Source organism: Rhinolophus sinicus, chromosome 1 (genome assembly GCF_057876585.1).
Source record: "Rhinolophus sinicus isolate RSI-liver-muscle chromosome 1, RSI-T2T, whole genome shotgun sequence".
Classification (NCBI taxonomy): Eukaryota; Metazoa; Chordata; class Mammalia; order Chiroptera; family Rhinolophidae; genus Rhinolophus; species Rhinolophus sinicus.
Genome location: NC_142501.1, coordinates 159,367,819 through 159,385,337, shown reverse-complemented (window position 1 = coordinate 159,385,337; position 17,519 = coordinate 159,367,819). Strand labels below are relative to the sequence as shown.

The window sequence follows — 17,519 nt, the reverse complement described above, 5'->3', positions numbered from 1 at the left end:
CTTTAAGTGTTTTATGTCAATCCTTTATCTTCCTTCTCATTGTACATAACCACTGTTTGAATATTTTAAAGCACTCTTGCTTTTGTTTTATCGTTTGTTTTTAAGGAAGGATAATATACCAAGAGATGCAGAAATCATAACCAAACAGCCTTATGAATTTGCTCATGAACACACCCTTTTAACCATCACCCAGATCAAAAAAACAATAGTCATAACACTGTAGTAACCTTTCTTGTGCCCCCTCCAAGTCAACACACTCTAGTCTAACTTTTTGTGCTTTTTATAAATGGAATCATATAGTACATGCTCTTTTGTGTTTTATATTTTAAGGCAATATCATTAGGTGCATACATAGAATTGTTGTATTTTCTTTTATGATTGATCCATTTATCATTATATAATGTCTTAATGTTATATAATGTTTCCTGCCTTAAGATATATTGCATCTATATCAGCTTCCTTTTGTTTAATTATTGCATTTATATATCCTTTTTCATGTTTTTTATTTCCAAACATTGTGTATACTTACATTTAAGCATATGTCTTGTAAACCGAATATAATTGAGTTTTACGTTTTTATTGAGTTTGATAAAGACTCAGTTTTCACTAAAGTATTTAGTCCATTTGTTAATATATATTAATTTCAATTTAGAATTTTACAATTTTATATTGCTTTAGTATCTATCTGTATTTTTTTCTCCTTTCTTGACTTCTTTTGGATTAATAAACAATTCTTCTATTTTTATTCTCTGTAGCGTATTATACATTCTTCCATTATTCTCTGTTTATCTTAGAAATTATAATATACATCCCTGGCTTACTAGCGTAATATGTTTGTCATTTCCTGGACAATTTAAGAACCTTAAACATTAAGAGGATTTACATGCTGTTGTTGTCATGTATCTTAATGTATGGGTTTTTAAAAAATACTTTTATTAAAATATAGCTAACATACAGTATTATATTAGTTTTAGGTGTACACCATAGTTATTCAATATTTACATACCTAAAGAAGTGATCATCATGATAAGTCCAGCAACCATCTGATACTATGCCATGTTATGACAATATAATTGACTATATTATCTATGCTGTACATTATATCCCCATGACTTACTTGTTTCATACCTGGAAATTTGAACGTCTTATGCCCCTTCACCTTTTTCCCCCCTTTTAAAATTTTTCAATTACGGTTAACATTTAGTATTATTTTATATTAATTTCAGGTGTACAGCATAATGGTTAGACATTTGTATCATTTAAGAAGCGATCCCCCTGACTAATCTAGTACCCAACTGGCACTATACGTAGTTATTACCATATTATTGACTATATTCCCTATGCTTTAATTTTATTTTATATTCCCATGACCATTTTGTAACTACCAATTTGTACTTCTTAATGCCCTCACCTTTTCACTCTGCCCCCAACCCCGTCCCATCTATCACCACAATAAATCTAGTACCCATCTTACACCATACATAGTTATTACACTGTTACTGACTATATTCCTTATGCTGTACCGTACATCCCCATGACTACTTTGTGACAACCAATTTGTACTTAATCCCTTCCCATTTTTACTCACCCCAAACCTCCTCTCTGGCAACCATCAAAATGGACACTGTATATGTGAGTTTGTTTCTGTTTTGTTTGTTTATTTTGTTCTTTAGATTCCACATATAAATGAAATAACATCGTATGCATCTTTCTCTGTCTGACATACTCCAATACTCTTCAGGTCCATTCATGCCGCTGCAGATGGCGAGAATCCATTCCCTTCCCTAGCCTAGCAATATCCCATTGTATGTATGTACCACCTCCTCTTTATCCATTATTCTATCAGCGAACACCCAGGCTGCCTCTACATCTTGGCCATTGTAAATAATGCTCCAATGAACATATGGATGCATAGATCCCCACAATATAGCTTTTTGGGTTTCTTTGGATAAATACCCAAAAGGGGGATTACTTGGTCCTTCTTTGTCTCTTTTTATTTATAGCCTTTGTTTTTAAGTCTGTTTTGTCTGGTATAAGTATTGTACCAAATTTTTGTTTGTTTGTTTCTATTTTGTGAAATATCTTTTTCCAACCCTTTACTTTCATTCTGTGTGTGTCTTTCGGTCTGGAGTGAGTCTCTTGTAGGCAGCATATGTAAAGGTCTTGTTTGCTTATCCATTCAGCCACCCTATCTTTTATTGGCGCATTTAATCCATTTACATTTAAAGTAATTGTTGATAGATATGTAGTTATTGCCATTTTATTCATATTTTTTATTTTTTTATTCTTTTAGTCTTCAAGTCCCTCTAAGATTCTTTGTAATACTAGTTTGGTGGTGGTGAACTCCTTTAGCTTTTTATTGTCTGGGAAACTCTTATCTGTTCTTCAATTGTAAATGATAGCTTTGCTGGGTAGAATAGTTTTGGTTGTAGAGCCTTGCTTTTCATCACTGAGTATTTTGTGCCAATCCCTTCTGGCCTGCCAAGTTTCTGTTGAGAAATCAGCTGACAGTCTTATGGGTGCTCCCTTGTAGGTAACTACTGCTTTTCTCTTGTTGCTTTTAAGATTCTCTCTTTGTCTTTAATTTTTGGCTTTTTGATTACCGTGTTTCTCTGAAAATAAGATCTAGCCGGACAGTCAGCTCTAATGCGTCTTTTGGAGCAAAAATTAATTTAAGATCTGGTCTTATTTTACTATAATGTAACACTGCATATAATATAATACGATTAATATAATTAATATAATAAATATAATATAATATAATATAATATAATATAATATAATATAATATAATACCAGGTCTTATATTAATTTTTGCCACAAAAGGCGCATTAGAGCTGATTTTCCGGCTAGGTCTTATTTTCGGGAAAACATGGTATGATATATCTTGGTGTTGGCCTCTTTGAGTTTATCTTGTTTGGGACTCTCTGCACTTCCTGGGCTTGTATGTCTATTTTCTTCACCAAGTTAGGGAAGTTTTCTGTCTTTATTTCTTCAAATAGGTTTTCAATTCCTTGTTCTCTCTCTCCTCTTTCTGGTATCCCTATGATGAGAATATTGGTATTCTTGATGTTGTCCCAGAGGCCCCTTAAACTGTCCTCATTTTTTTGGATTCATTTTTTTGTTTGTTTGCTGTTCTGAGTGAGTGTTTTCTGCTGCCATCTAAATTGCTGATTCGATCCTCTGCTTCATCTAATCTACTGTTGATTCTTTCTACTGTATTTTTCATTTCTGTTATTGTATTCTTTATTTCTGACTTTTTAAAAGTGTTTTCTATCTCCAATTTTATGTTTCCTGTCTCTTTGTTAAAGTTCTCCCTGAGATCATTGAGCATATTTATTACTAACATTTTGAAGTCTGCATTTGGTAGATTGCTTGTCTCCTTTTGGTTTAATTCTTTTTCTGGAGCTTTGCTCTCTTCTTTCATTTGGAACATGTTTCTTTGTCTTCCCATTTTGGCTGCCTTCCTGTGTTTGTTTCTCTGTATTAGGTAGGGCTGCTATGTCTCCCGGTCTTAGTAGAGTGGCCTTATGTAGTAGTAGGTATACTGTGGGCCTCAGAGGTGTAGTCTTCCTGAGATCAGTCTTCACTTGAGCTGGATGCTTCAGGTTTGTGTGTCCCTTGTGTGGGTTGTGTGTGCCTTCCGGTGTAGTTGAGCCTTGGTTGCTCTTTGCATGTTAATGGAAAGGATTGATTCTTGGGCTCATTGGTTGTGAGGACTGGCTCTGACTGTAGTGGAGAAGCTGTTGTGCAGGGGCTGACCCTACAAAGCAGGGCTCTGGTTCCTGCCCAGTTTATCCTTTGTGTGTTGTCCTTGGAGGTGGCCGGGTGATGCTCCAGCTGGGTCCGATGCTGGCCACATAGCATGTCAGCCCTGGAGCCTCCTGGCAGGGGCCCTGCCACAGGCTAAGTTCAGCTGCAGGCTATGCCTTGCCTGGGGCCACTTGGCATGACCGACAAAACAATCCACAGATGCCTGCCACCCACGTTGGGCTTTGAGGTGTCTCCAGAGGCCAAGCTGTGAACCAAGGCCGTCTGTTGCTATTGTCAGGTTTAAGGCAGCTCACCCAGTACTAATGGGACAAACCAAAGCCAGAGGCTGCTTGTTTGGGTTTTGTGAACCTTTGAGAGATTTTAAGACTGTCTGCAGCATCAGCCAAGACAGGCCATTTGTCTGGAAAAGGCTGGGGTGTGCCTGTAGTTTGGGTGGGGTGGGGTCTCAGGGAATTACCAGGTCAGGGCAAATAAATGGTTTTAGCTAGTTTGATGGAGACTCAGACATGCCAGCTGCCTGCATGTGTGCACAAAGGAGGAGGGCTCAACAAGGAAACAATGCCTCCCCGCCCAGCTCCTTTGTGAGCTAGCTACCCCCTCCAGCCCTTACCCAGAAGCCAGACAACTCAGTTCCTACCTGTCCGTCCTTGGTGCCTTTTCAGCTTCCACCTCAGCACTGGAGTTCAGAGCGAGTGAGTCCATGAAAGAGTAAGGCTATTAACGGGCTTTTAAGGGGAGTGCCTGGGATTCCAGCCAACCTACTGTCACTCAGCCACAATCTCCACTGGTTTTCATAGCCAGAATTGTGGGACGTCTCTTCCCAGCACTGGAACCCTGGGCTGGGGAGCCTGGTATTGGGCTGGGACCCATTGCTCCTCTGCGGGGGGGGGGGGGGGTCCCCCGCACCTGAGATACCCCTTTAGATTTTTAATGGTCACACATGGGTATGGTACCAGCTGATTCTGTATCTCCACCACGAGTCTCGAGGTGGCTTCTATTGTATGACTTTAGTTGTAGGGCTGTGGTTCAGCTAGACTTCAGGTGATTCTCGATGTTGTTGTGTAGTTTAGTTGTAATTTTGATACGGTTGTGAGAGTAGGCAAGCACGGCATTTAGTACTTTGCTGTCTTTATGGGGAAAATGACATATAACCTATGTATATGTTAAACTCTGTAAGACATTGTTTTGAACAGTCAGTATTCTCTTATATTTACCTATGTATTTATGATTTCTATTGCTCTTCTTTTCTTTTTCTATCTCCTTTATCTTTGGTATAGTTTTCCTTTGAGTTGAAGAATTCTCTTTAGTATTACTTTTCATGACCCTCTGCTGGTGTCAAATTGTTTTTTGTCTTTTTGCAAATGTCTTTATTTTTAAATTTTATTTTTGCTGGGTGTAAAATTCTAAGACAGTTACTTTCCCTTAAGACTTTAAAGATATTCTTGTGCCATGGTTTCTATTTAAAAGTCACCTATCAGAATTATTATTACCTCTATGAAGGTAATCTTGTCTTTATGCGCCTCTCGATGTTTTTAAATCATTAAATTTTAGCAGTTATTCCACAGTGTGTCCAGGTGTGTGTGTGTTTTATTGAAACAAATGGAGGAAAGTGTGGACAAACTCAGAGAATGAGTGGCCCAGGTGTGTGTGATATTTATCTGGCTTGCAGTTTTTCAAATTTCTTGAATCTGTGGCTTGATGTTTTTTGTCAGTTGTGAAATGTTCTTGGCCAGATGATGTTTTTAAAAATATTCTTAGCCAAATAATTTTCTTCAGGCAATGTTTCTCCCCTGTTCTCTCTCTTTTGGGAATCTAAGTACAGACCTTTTCTCTCTTAAATTTTTCCCACTTATTATCTTTTTTTTTCTTTATGCTTAAATTGGATAGTTTCTACTGATGTATCTTCTAGGTCTCTGTGCTGAATCTGCTATTAAACCTATTGAGCCTTGCATTGAAGGTTTTCTTTAAATTATAGAATTTACATTTAACCAACCCCCCCATAGTTTTCAGTTCTTAGATGAAATTCACTTTTTTTTTCCTTGAGCATATTAATTACAGATAATTTAAAGGTTGTGCCTGATAACTTCAATATCTTGATTACTTGTGGGTCAGTTCTGTTTTTCCCCCTCCTTGTGTTTGATTCTTTGGTTCTGCTTTTTGATATGTTTGATATTTTCTTTTAGTTGGTTGTTGGATATAATATGTAAAAGTTTGTATAAGCCCTGACTGTTATTTTTCTCCAAAGAGAATGTACTTTTCTTTTGGTGGACAGTTAATATATAGATAGACCAAATTAATCCAATTAAGGATTGAGGTATTAGAGGCTAAATTTCGGTTCTAAGTGCTGTTCTATTTTGTTTCCCCTTTTACTCAGGCTCCTAGGACATGGCCTCTCAGGGGTCTTGACTTAAAGCCTGGAGTGTTTACCTGGGTTTCTCTTTTGTTGTGGGACCTGGACTCCAATTTTTGCCTCCTTAACACAGGGCAACTGCCGGAGGCTTTATAGTTCTTGGCCTCTTAGCCTCTTACCTGCTGCTTGCTGCTTAGCTTGTTAGCTGCTCCAAGCACAGTTTAGTGTCTGCAAATCCCCCAAGGAGGAAGAAGTAGAATTGGCTTTGCCTCAGTGTATTTTCCTTTTTTATGGGACATTGACTCTTTAAGCCTTTAGTTGCTCTTCACTGCTTTCAAACAGGTTGTTCGTTTTCTTTAAATCCAGCCTTTGCAGTTTTCAGTAGGAGCTTTGGTCCTTTACAAGTTACTTTATCAGAGTGGAGTGGAAGTTACAATCTATGTTTAGTTGTACTTATTTTTTAAATTGTTCTGTATATATTCTTCTGTGGCTTTTTGAAAGATCGAGCCTTGTTTCTAAGCTTCATCCTGTTGATTCATGAGCTTCAGTTCATTTTCATTGTTTATGGTGTTATTTGGCATATCAGATCTGCGCACAGAATTTAATTACCACTAAAACCATGGAATCATCACATTTTATAATTCATTTATTAACTTTCAAATGTTGAGACTGCAAAATACACATCTCATCCTACCTGGTACATATTAAGCTTCATGAAATTAAGATATTTTCAAAGTTTAAATTTCTATACTGGTAAATATTAAGCTTCATGTAATAAGGTATTATCAAAGTTTAAATTCCTATACCTGGGAGTGCCTTGTATACAGTAGGTGCTCAATAATGTGTACGCAGTGTATCTTTGACAAAATGTTTTCGGTATTGATTTCTCTATATGAGGAAAATTTGTCATCAATTTACCATTTAAGTCCAATAGATTCTTTTTATTTTTTAATATTCTTAAGTTATTTTACAAATAACAGAGAGAAATAAGAATAAATGTAGTGAAAATAACTTCGTTGGAAATTTTAATAAGAATTACCTAAATTTTTATTCTATATTTTTCCAGTTTTGAAGATACATGTACTAAATTTAGCAATGTCCTTTGAATGTAACTATTTACTGGTCAGTTGCCATGTTTGAGTCTGCCACATGTCCATTAACTGATTCCAGGTTTTAGACAGTTCTAACAGGTTCTAGCTTATAATTACTTCTGGTTCTTCTATTTGCACTTACATCATCAAAATATAGTGCTGACTCCAGGTCTCAAATATATCACAGATAGATTCTGGCTTATTACTACTTCTGTCTTATGTATTGCCAAATTCAATGCTTTTCCTAATTTTGTTTAAAGGTGGCTATCTTCTTAGCTTCAGCAAAGCAAAACATTTTTTTTTTTTTTCAGATTTATAAATACCCAGGGTAATCAGTCCTGTGAATTTGTTCAGTTTTTACATCATCTCTGTAAGTGCTTTATATACACACTTTCCTTCATTTGTCCACTTATGAGCCATATCAAGTAAATTTTGGTGTACAAGTACCATAAAAGATGGTCATACACCCTTTTAGCAAAATGGGATGGTCCAGATTTTTGTCAAAAATGCTGTGAAGTAAAGTCTTTCCTATTGAGTGACTAACTAAATGAGGATACCATATTTTTGTCCTTAGAAATATATTATTCATTCATTTTCTTGAGTAAGACCATCTAGGATATCATCATCTGAAAGCTGTAATCGGATTTATTGCTTATATTATCAATTTCATCATCATCATTAGATTTTAGAACAGTGGTTTTTCTACCAGGGATGATTTTGCCGAGGGATATTTAGCAATGTCTGGAGACATTTTTGGTTGTGACAAATGGGTTGGTGGGGGCTAGGTAGTCTGCTACTGGCATCTGCTGGATATAGGCCAGGGATGCTGCTAAACATCCTACAATGCCCAAGACAGTTCCCACCCAAAAGAATTACCTGGCCCAAAATGTCAGTAGTGCCTAGGTGAAGTCCAAATCTAGAGTGCTGCTGTCTGTCTCTGTGTAGTTATTGTCTGCTTTATCTAAAGTTTCTCTTTCAATTTTTTTCTATTTGCCCTTAATAGCAAAAAATGAAAAATTCTGATTTTTTTTTTAATACAGAAATTGTTTATTAATGTTGAAAATTATCTGAACAGCTTTCTAAATGAAAGAATCATTTCCACGTTATTTTGCATAATTATATTTTATATGTAATATAAAATTATTGTATGTGTATATTATATATATTTTATTTTATTTTTTTTAACACAAGATATGTTTATTGAGCACTAGCATACATACAGAGGGTTCCCCCAAAAAATGTATACACATTTTTTTTTTATTATTAGTTTCAGGTGCACAAGACAAAGCAAAACTTAGACGTTTATCATTTATATCCCTCATACTGTGTGAACCCCCCTCCCCCCATCCACTATCCCTCTGTACGTTCCCCAAATTAAAAAATTCTGATTTCTTAACTGCACTCAAGGAAAACTAAAAAGGCTACAAGGAAGATATATCCAGACTTAAAAGATGATGTAATACTTTGAGCAATGAAAAAGAAAACTGAAGGATGGTGTAATAGTAATCATTTCTTTCATTGTGTCACCCTTTCAGATGTTTCTGCCTTACTTCCATTTTGTAGCATACTTTGCATTTTAGTTTTTTTTGTTAGGATAATTAGGAGTAATTGATGATTAAAGTAAAAGAATTCCTAGGATGCCAAAATAGCAAAATATTTCAAGATACAGGAAAAATAAGATCACTAAGATCCCATAATGTGTCAGATTTGTAAAAGGGTGCAATAGACCCATATGGTAATTGCAAAATACAACAAGTTTATGCTATTAAAAAAAGATCTTTGTTCTTTGGAAGATGTCTGAGAGAGACTAAAATTCTTTAAAACAAAATTGATCAAAAAAGAAAATGGATTCTACTACAAAATGGATATTGTATGAAGAAGGCTTTCGTAATTATATAACTTTTGTAAATGCTGCATTTAATCTACTTTTCTTCTCAAAAGTTTTAACTTGCTAATTGTGCTGTATAAATCTTTGAGATTGTAGGGTTTCTAATACTTGGTTATCAGATCATTTTGGGAATGTCACATTCAGTGAAATGTAATTGGGAAATGCCTAGTTAAAATATATGAGACAGCTAAGAAATTTTCAAATAAAGTTTCGTATTTTATACTCTTGGGTATCAAAATAATATGAGTCAGATTTTAGACAAATGATTACGATCACTTCAGGTAGGTATTTTAGGCATATTTGTTGTAATTGCTCAAAAATCTTTGAAACATTGTATAGGTCTTTCAGTGAGTGCCTATGGCACGCTGTAAATTCACCCTTCTGAGAATTTTCAGAACTGTTTGTATTTTTTTATTTTTTTAAATTACTGAAAGATTTTGTGAGCAAAATCTGTTAAGATTGGCAAATACTATGTTTAGTCAGAAATGACATGACCATCAGATAATGATAATTTTTTTAAACAGTTAAAAATATCAAAAGATAAGTTAAAAATTATGCAATGGCAGCATTCTTGGAAATTCTACCTTCTCACAGTAACATCTAAAAAATTTATGTCATGTGTTATATGAATTCTTATATTTTTATTGAAATCGCAATCTTTTTACTTTGTAGCTATACCTTCTTGATAGTTTTTTTGCAAATGAGTCCTCTTTTGAATGTTAAAAACACTCTTGTCTTAAGTATATTATGAAACTTAGTTATTGTTCTTAGTTCATTAAACAAATCTGCAAAATCTTCTTGGCATAATTCTACCCAGATTTCTCCTACTCTTGGTGCTTACAGCGCTTCTAGGCTCTGATCTGGAGGTGTGGGCTTGAAAAATTGTTGTTCATCCTTAGGTAGTAATCACTGTAATGAAATCAGTGCTTCTTACGGAGTTTGATAACATATTATTCCTGATTTTATGTTTTAAAATAGCTGTTGATAGTTATAGATTGTCTTTTTTACTGTAGCGGTATTTCTCAAAAAAGTCTTTGCCCTAAAGATAGGGTTTCAGTTTTTATTTAATCAGAAGCAGACATCCGACCTAGAATTTTTTGGCAGTGGGTGCCTATCCTTACCAAAATGTACTAGAATGAGTTGTTTTTTTTTTTAAATGGGGAAATATCATCTCATTGTTATTAAACAATCACCAGAATACTTACTCTTTATGACAATATGATATAGCAGATATGGTTCCTATGTTCTTATTTCTGATCTTAAAAAACGTTCCAGACCTTTGTGTAATTCAATGATTAATATCCAGTATATTTAAAGAGCTCCTTTAAGTAAAAGACAAATACCCTAGTAGAAAAATGAACAGAGCACATGAACAGACAATCCACAGAAGAAACCCAAAAGGTTCATAAACATTAAAAAATACTCCCTGTCTTATAACCTGAGAAATGCAAGTTAAAATGACATCTTTTACTTGTCTATCTTATAGGTAACCAATGTTGGCTAGGGTGTAGGGAACATGGGAGGTGTCACACACTGTTGGTGGGAGTATAAATGTGTACTGTCTTCTTGGAGGTCAGTTTGGCAGTATCAAAACTGATACCCCTCTGACCCCATAGTTTCACTTTTAGGGAATCTTATAAAATATTATCAACATGAGGGCTAAGTGATGTCTGTATAAGGATATTTATTATATCATTGTATTAACTAAAGACAATAAATTGTATCGATAAGGGAATATTTTTAAAAATTATTATATATCCATAGTGTGTTATGTAACTATGAAGAAGAATGAAGTAGTTCTATATAGACAGATATAGAATAATCTTCAGGATATACTCAGTGAAAAAAAGTTACAGAACAGGATATATAGAAAGAATCCATCTATGTAAAAGAATTACTATACGACCCAGCAATCCCTCTCCTGAGTATCTACCCCAAAAATCTGGTAACATTTATCCATAAAGACATATGTACCTCTGTGTTCATTGCGGTGTTATTTATGGTGGCCAAGACATGGAAACAACTAAGCTAAAGTGTCCTTCAATAGATGATTAGATAAAGAAGATGTGGTACATATATACAATGGAATATTACTCAGCCATAAGAAAAGATGAAATACTGCAATTTGTGACAATATGGATGGGTCTTGAGATGATCATACTAAGCAAAATAAGTCAGACAGAATAAGTCAAGAATCATATAATTTCACTCTTGTGAGATATAAAACTGAAAGCAATAAACGACAAACAAACAAAAACTCATAGACACAGACAACAGTTTAGTGGTTACCAGAGGGTAAGAGGGAGTGTGGTAGGGTAAAGGGGGTCAAATGTATGGTGATGGAAGTGATGGAAGGAGAACTGACTCTGGGTGGTGAACACATAATCCAATATATAGATGATGTGCTATAGAATTGTACACTTGAAACCTGTATAATTTTACTAACCGATGTCACCCCAATAAATTTAGTATCTAAGCAAACAAATAAAACAAGAATTAAAAATTAAAATCAAACTCAGAGTGTGCACGTGTGTGTGTATGTGTGTGTGCACGCATGTGCAATTTTATAGAAAAAAGACTGAAGAGTGGATACCATTCTGTTTACAGTATTTACATTTGGGGAGTGATGTTGAGGTGGAGGTTTACCTCATATTCTTCAGTGTGGTTTGAACTTTATTGTGAAACTAAACTTACAATGAACAAATTATCACTATAGTAAAAGCAAATCTAATCTTTTGGCTTTCACATTTTTTTTAGGATTGGTCCAAAGGAAGATTTTTTCCACTGTTTAAAATGTAACTTATGCCTAGCTATGAATCTCCAAGGAAAGCACAAGGTATTGGTTTGCATACATTTTAAAAGCATTATAATGATTTTGAAAAGGAGCGTAAATCCTAGTATGTCTGGAAGCATGCTAATTTTCAAATTTTAACAAGTGTAACTGTCGCTTTTTATTTTTAAGCAGTGGTAAAATAGATGTTCTAAAATTTATTCCTCAGAATATTTCATCTACAATTCCTTTTCTTTATAATGTGTAAGAATACTTATATCTGTTATTCGCATAATGTTGACAAGTTCTAAATTGGTTTATGGATTTTTATTGTTGGTACTGGTTTTAAAAATAGCTTTAAAAATGCATAGTACAGGAGAGCTACAGAGCAGTGTGAACTGTTACCATAGCAGTCCAAGAAAACTCAAAATATTTTTATATTTCCTTTTATAATTAGAAATATTGTTAATCTGGGTGTAGTAATTATATCATGATCTTTGGCCCTTTCAAATAATTTTTTATTATTTAGAAAAAAATGTAATAAACTATTTATAGTACTGTGTTTTATCTAATATAAGAATTTAGAAAATGGGGAGACTAATGAGGGTTTTTTAAAATAGATACTGGATAATAACTGACCTAAAATAGTAAAGTGGTAAGATAAAATGAGATGAATAATGAATATATGGGATATGGTGACAAGGTATGACAGAAAAGGAATAGGGCTGAGTAAAGACGACCCTCAAAGTTTTTAGCCCTGGCTTATGGTATTTGTTTAATATTGTGAATTTGTTCAAGATAAAAGATTGAATTTGGTTTTATAGACGAGTTTGGGGTGATAATGAGATATGCTGTGTTGTATTTCAAAAATTAAGTACACATTTTCTCTTATATTTTTGTTTCGTTTCTCAGTTATTTTTTATTGTCTGTGTAGTAAGCGGTCCTACCGTCTACTCAAGTGCTTACTTTGAAAACCTGAGTATCATCCATGGTTTGGTGCTTTCCCTTACCTCCCACATGTCATCAGACACTGTCTTGTCAAGTTAAGAATTCAGGCCCTGTAGGAGCCTGTTGGAGCTCTTGCACATCTTATAAGCATGTAATTTTGGAAGTTATTTAACTTTGCTAGGCCTCAAGTACTGCATCTGTAAAATGGGGTAATGATTATACCTGTTTCATTTAGAGTTGTGAGAATCAATTAAGCTAGTACAGATACTGAGATTAGCATATGGCATATAGTAAAATCTCAGTAATATGAACTGTTATTATCAGTATTATTAAGTAGTTTAGCTTTGAAGTAAAACACATATGAAAAAGAAAGGTTCCAAACATTATCTCTGCATGTTTGGTAAATCTTGACTCTCTGAGTTTCCTTGTCTATAAATATAGATAATTTGAATAATTAAGATGTATTGAGCAATTTCATTGTTTCAGGTAATGTGTGAAGCCTGAAATAGTTGTGAGAGTTAAACTGTTCTTGTCTGACTCATAAGAAACGTATTAATGTTAATTATTATCTTTAGTGAAGTGGTATTGTTTCCTTTATTAGCTTTTATTATTAACAATATTGTTAAATTTGTCATTTCCATCTAGTTGAGCTTGGTAATTTGAGTTTCTCTTTTAAACAGTGTATTGAAAATGTTTCCCGGCAGAATTGTCCAATTTGTTTGGAGGTAAGCTTAATATTTTTTTGCTTTGGAAATATCCCCTTTTGAGTTTAAAATACTTATATGTTATATTGTGTCCACGCAAGCGCTAACCTTTATTTCATTTTGCAGGACATTCACACATCTCGTGTTGTTGCTCATGTCTTGCCATGTGGGCATCTTTTACATAGGTAAGGTAACTTTGGCTTCTTTTCTTAAGAATGTTTGATAATAGTGGAGATAATTTTTGCTTTACTAAAATATTGTTATATTTTCTTTCAGAACATGTTACGAAGAAATGTTGAAAGAGTGAGTGTTTGGATTTAAAAAAATTATAATTATGTCTGGGTTTTTTTTTGTTTCTTTTTCCTTCATTGCTGTTTCCATATTGTGTGACAGATATTTATCTTGAGATGGGTATGGTAGGTGAGTAATGTTAAACTGGGCAAAGCTTCGTGGGGATGTACATAGGAGTATACCTTTGTCCCCTTATCTCACTCGTCCTACAGACTGAGTCAGATACGTCTGATTTTCTAGACTTACCAGGGAGCACAGTCTCTACCAGAGGCAGTCATAGCTTTGTAAAAATGCTGAGACATAATGCTCAAAATTCTTTTAAATCGTTATGTTGGCCTAGTATAATGATCTACAAAGAAAGCTGGTAACTAGACTGTCTAAATCTCACACTTTATTGTGAGAGAAAGGTGTTAAATTATAAGAATACTTAGGAAAGAGGAGATTGTGTAAAATGTATTGGTCCTGCAAAATGATGAGCAGAAATTTTAATTTACTATAATAGTCAGATAGAAGGAAACTTTTTCAGAATTTTTAGAAAGGAAATAATACCTGAATAAGTTTTATGGAATGTAGTTTCTTTGCTTGACTATATTTAGAGATTGAGGTTGTTTAGCTAAAAAGCTGTTTAGTTGTTTTTTAGCTATATTAAATATATTCTACAAAGACTATGGACTAATTTCTCTCCATTTTAGAGAACTGAGAAAAAGAAATAGGTTTAAAAAATACCATATGATACAGGATTTAATTGAAAGTTTTCATAGTGTAAAAGGTTTGTAACAGATTGTCTTGAAATAGAATAATGCCCTGTCTTGAATGGTTTATATACCAGTTAGTACGCATCGTCTTGTGTACCTTAGTTGATATACTCCCTGTTTAATGTTTGGAAAATAACCTGTCTATCTTTTCTAGAGGCTACAGATGTCCATTGTGTATGCACTCTGCTTTAGACATGAGTAGGTACTGGAGGCAGCTGGACGACGAGGTGGCCCAGACTCCTATGCCATCCGAATATCAGAACATGACTGTGGATGTGAGTGGAATCAGTGCTTAAAACTTTGCGGGTTGCTTATTGATGTTCCTGTTTATTTTTGCCCTCTTTTGATCAACTCTGTCTACAAATACTGCTTTGGTATAGATGCCAATGCGATGATTAATGGGAAGGACAAAATAATCTTTAAATTCTAGTTGCTTTGAACTCAAAAGACCAGGAATAAAAAGATCTAAGAATACCTTTGTACAGTTCTTCCCAACACTAGATGGCAGGCAAAAACTTTATTCTGAATTATTTACACGTTACTTGCCAGAATCAGTCAGTAATGTAACGAGATAGAGGCGAATTACTGGTTTGATGTTTTATTTTAATTCTATTGTATATTATTTTAAATTTATTTTGAGTAAACATGTTTGCTGATTTTTGGAGATTTTTGGTTTTTAATATTTATTACCCTGTTTATGTGAGACTTTTAAAATTTGGTTTTAATTAGCCTGCAATCTAAAATATAAGAAGTATTTCTGTGCCTTTTCCCTTATGGAAAATGATCATCTTTTCTCCACTAATTGGGATGTGCTGCTATCTATTCTCAGCATAGTATATTGAATTATAGATAAGAATTGGAAAGCTGGATAGCTTTCTGGTGTTTTAATATTTTTTGGATATCTAAATTTTCTAAACATCTTCAGTTTAGTTCAGCTCCTACACAAAAGGATCAGACCACTTAACCAAAGCCAAATAAAAAATATTTTTTGTTTTATTCACACTGGAGCATTTCATAATTCATAATTGAATTGTTAGTAAGATCAATGATTGATCACTTTTGGAATGCTAACTGATAATTATGTGATATTTTATTAGAGGCTGCATTTGCTATGTTTCATGTAGATCATTTTTTAAAATAATAGCTTTAATGAGATATAATTCACATACCATGCAACTCATTCATACAATTCAGTTCTTTGTAGTATATTCTTGGAGTTGTACAAACATCATCACCATCAATTTTAGAATATTTTCATCACTCCAAAAAGAAACCCTGTACCCATTAGAAGCCATACTCTAATTCACTGGCTCTAGGCAGCCACTAATCTGTTCTCTACATTTAGATCATATTTTTAAGAGAATTGTTTTCCAAATTATAATTTAAAGTACATTTGGAAGTTTTCTACTTATGTGTAACTATTCTAAAGATAATGCTTTTCTCACATAGTATAGATCAATTTTCAGGTTAACCCCTTTTATATTTTTCAGGATTTTAGTTATTACAAGAGATGAATTCCTAATTAGCATCTTATTGTCATTTTAGGGATGAGACAACAGCTTCTCTTTGTTCAATTTTAGGAACTACTTTTGGACTTTAATTCATTCCTGAGGCATAGAAGACTAGGAACTTAGTATATCAAACCTAAGAATAAGCAAAAATATTATAAGTATGTAAAAATTTGTTTTATTGAGTAACAATTTTCTAAGCATCAGTAAAATAATGAAAACATGTATGTTATTTTGAATTGTAAGTACAAATGGTCCTGGACTTACTGGCTGACTTACGATTTTTTGACTTTATGATGGTGCAAAGGTAAGACATACTCAGTAGAAACCACCTAGGCTAAGCTGTGATATCTGGTAGGTTAGGTGTATTAAATGCATTTTCGACTTAACAGTATTAACTTATGATGGGTTTATGCTGTAACCCCACTGTAAGTCAAGGAGCATCTGTATAGGTGTTGCTTTCATTATGCCTTTGTTAATTTTTGTGCTAGTTCAATTTATACAACTTGGGAAGTATTTTAAAATAAGACTTCTTGGCTCAAATCCACATTTTCATTTTCTGAATTGAACGCTACATTAATAGCCTCTTAGAATTTTCATTGAACAAATAAAAGGTATTTCTGCTTATGGAAATGTTTAGACATATATATGTGTATGTTTTCACTTCTTCAGTATGATTTTTGAGAAATTGTTTTAAGCAGACAATGCCACTTTATATCTATTATATCAGGTTTAATATACTTAATTTACATTTATCTCTTCACTTTTCAGATTCTCTGCAATGATTGCAATGGAAGATCTACAGTCCAGTTCCATATATTAGGCATGAAATGTAATATTTGTGAATCCTACAATACTGCTCAAGCTGGAGGTTGTAGAATTTCACTAGATCAGCAAAGACCAGCCTAAACTGCATTGGAAAACTCAGCATTTTCGGATAGAAAATGCTGTCTTTAGTATCCTGTGGTCATAGGTGTGAGAATCGATGCATTAGAGTTGATGTGTTTTGTACTCGTGCCACAACTTAAAATCATTACAAGTGCTTAAGGATTCAGGGTCTCTTTACAGAATTATCATAGCTCTATATTTAATGAAAGCCATTTTGCTTGTGGTTTGATTGGCAATTCCTTTAATGTCAATTGTTTGGAAGCCAATGACGTTTGCCACTGAAATTAACATCCATAGAAGTATGTTATACTTTCATGGAACTTTGCTTTAAGTGGCACCATGCACGCAGAGTTCATTTCTAGTTCTTAATAGAACTGTACTTAATTCTCAGTATTCTTGACTTCTTAAGGGCTGTGCTATAATGAGAATATATTCTATCTTACTGTTAAAATCTGATTACATATGCTTTAGAATTTTGTAAGATAGTCCTTTGGATCCTGTAAATGTGAATTTTGACATAGTACCTGTTAATAAAATTATATTGAAACAGTG

General features: G+C 33.9%; 1 protein-coding gene across 1 annotated transcript in view; it reads left to right on the top strand.

Moving 5' to 3' along the window:
* The window catches only part of RCHY1 (ring finger and CHY zinc finger domain containing 1), a 23,237-nt gene extending 5,718 nt beyond the window's left edge, over positions 1-17,519 (top strand). The window contains exons 4-9 of the mRNA XM_019720670.3: positions 11,861-11,939; positions 13,502-13,546; positions 13,652-13,710; positions 13,802-13,828; positions 14,726-14,846; positions 16,851-17,519. Coding sequence (XP_019576229.1) covers positions 11,861-11,939; positions 13,502-13,546; positions 13,652-13,710; positions 13,802-13,828; positions 14,726-14,846; positions 16,851-16,988 — 469 coding nt within the window. The 3' untranslated portion in view covers positions 16,989-17,519. The remainder of the gene's footprint in view (positions 1-11,860; positions 11,940-13,501; positions 13,547-13,651; positions 13,711-13,801; positions 13,829-14,725; positions 14,847-16,850) is intronic.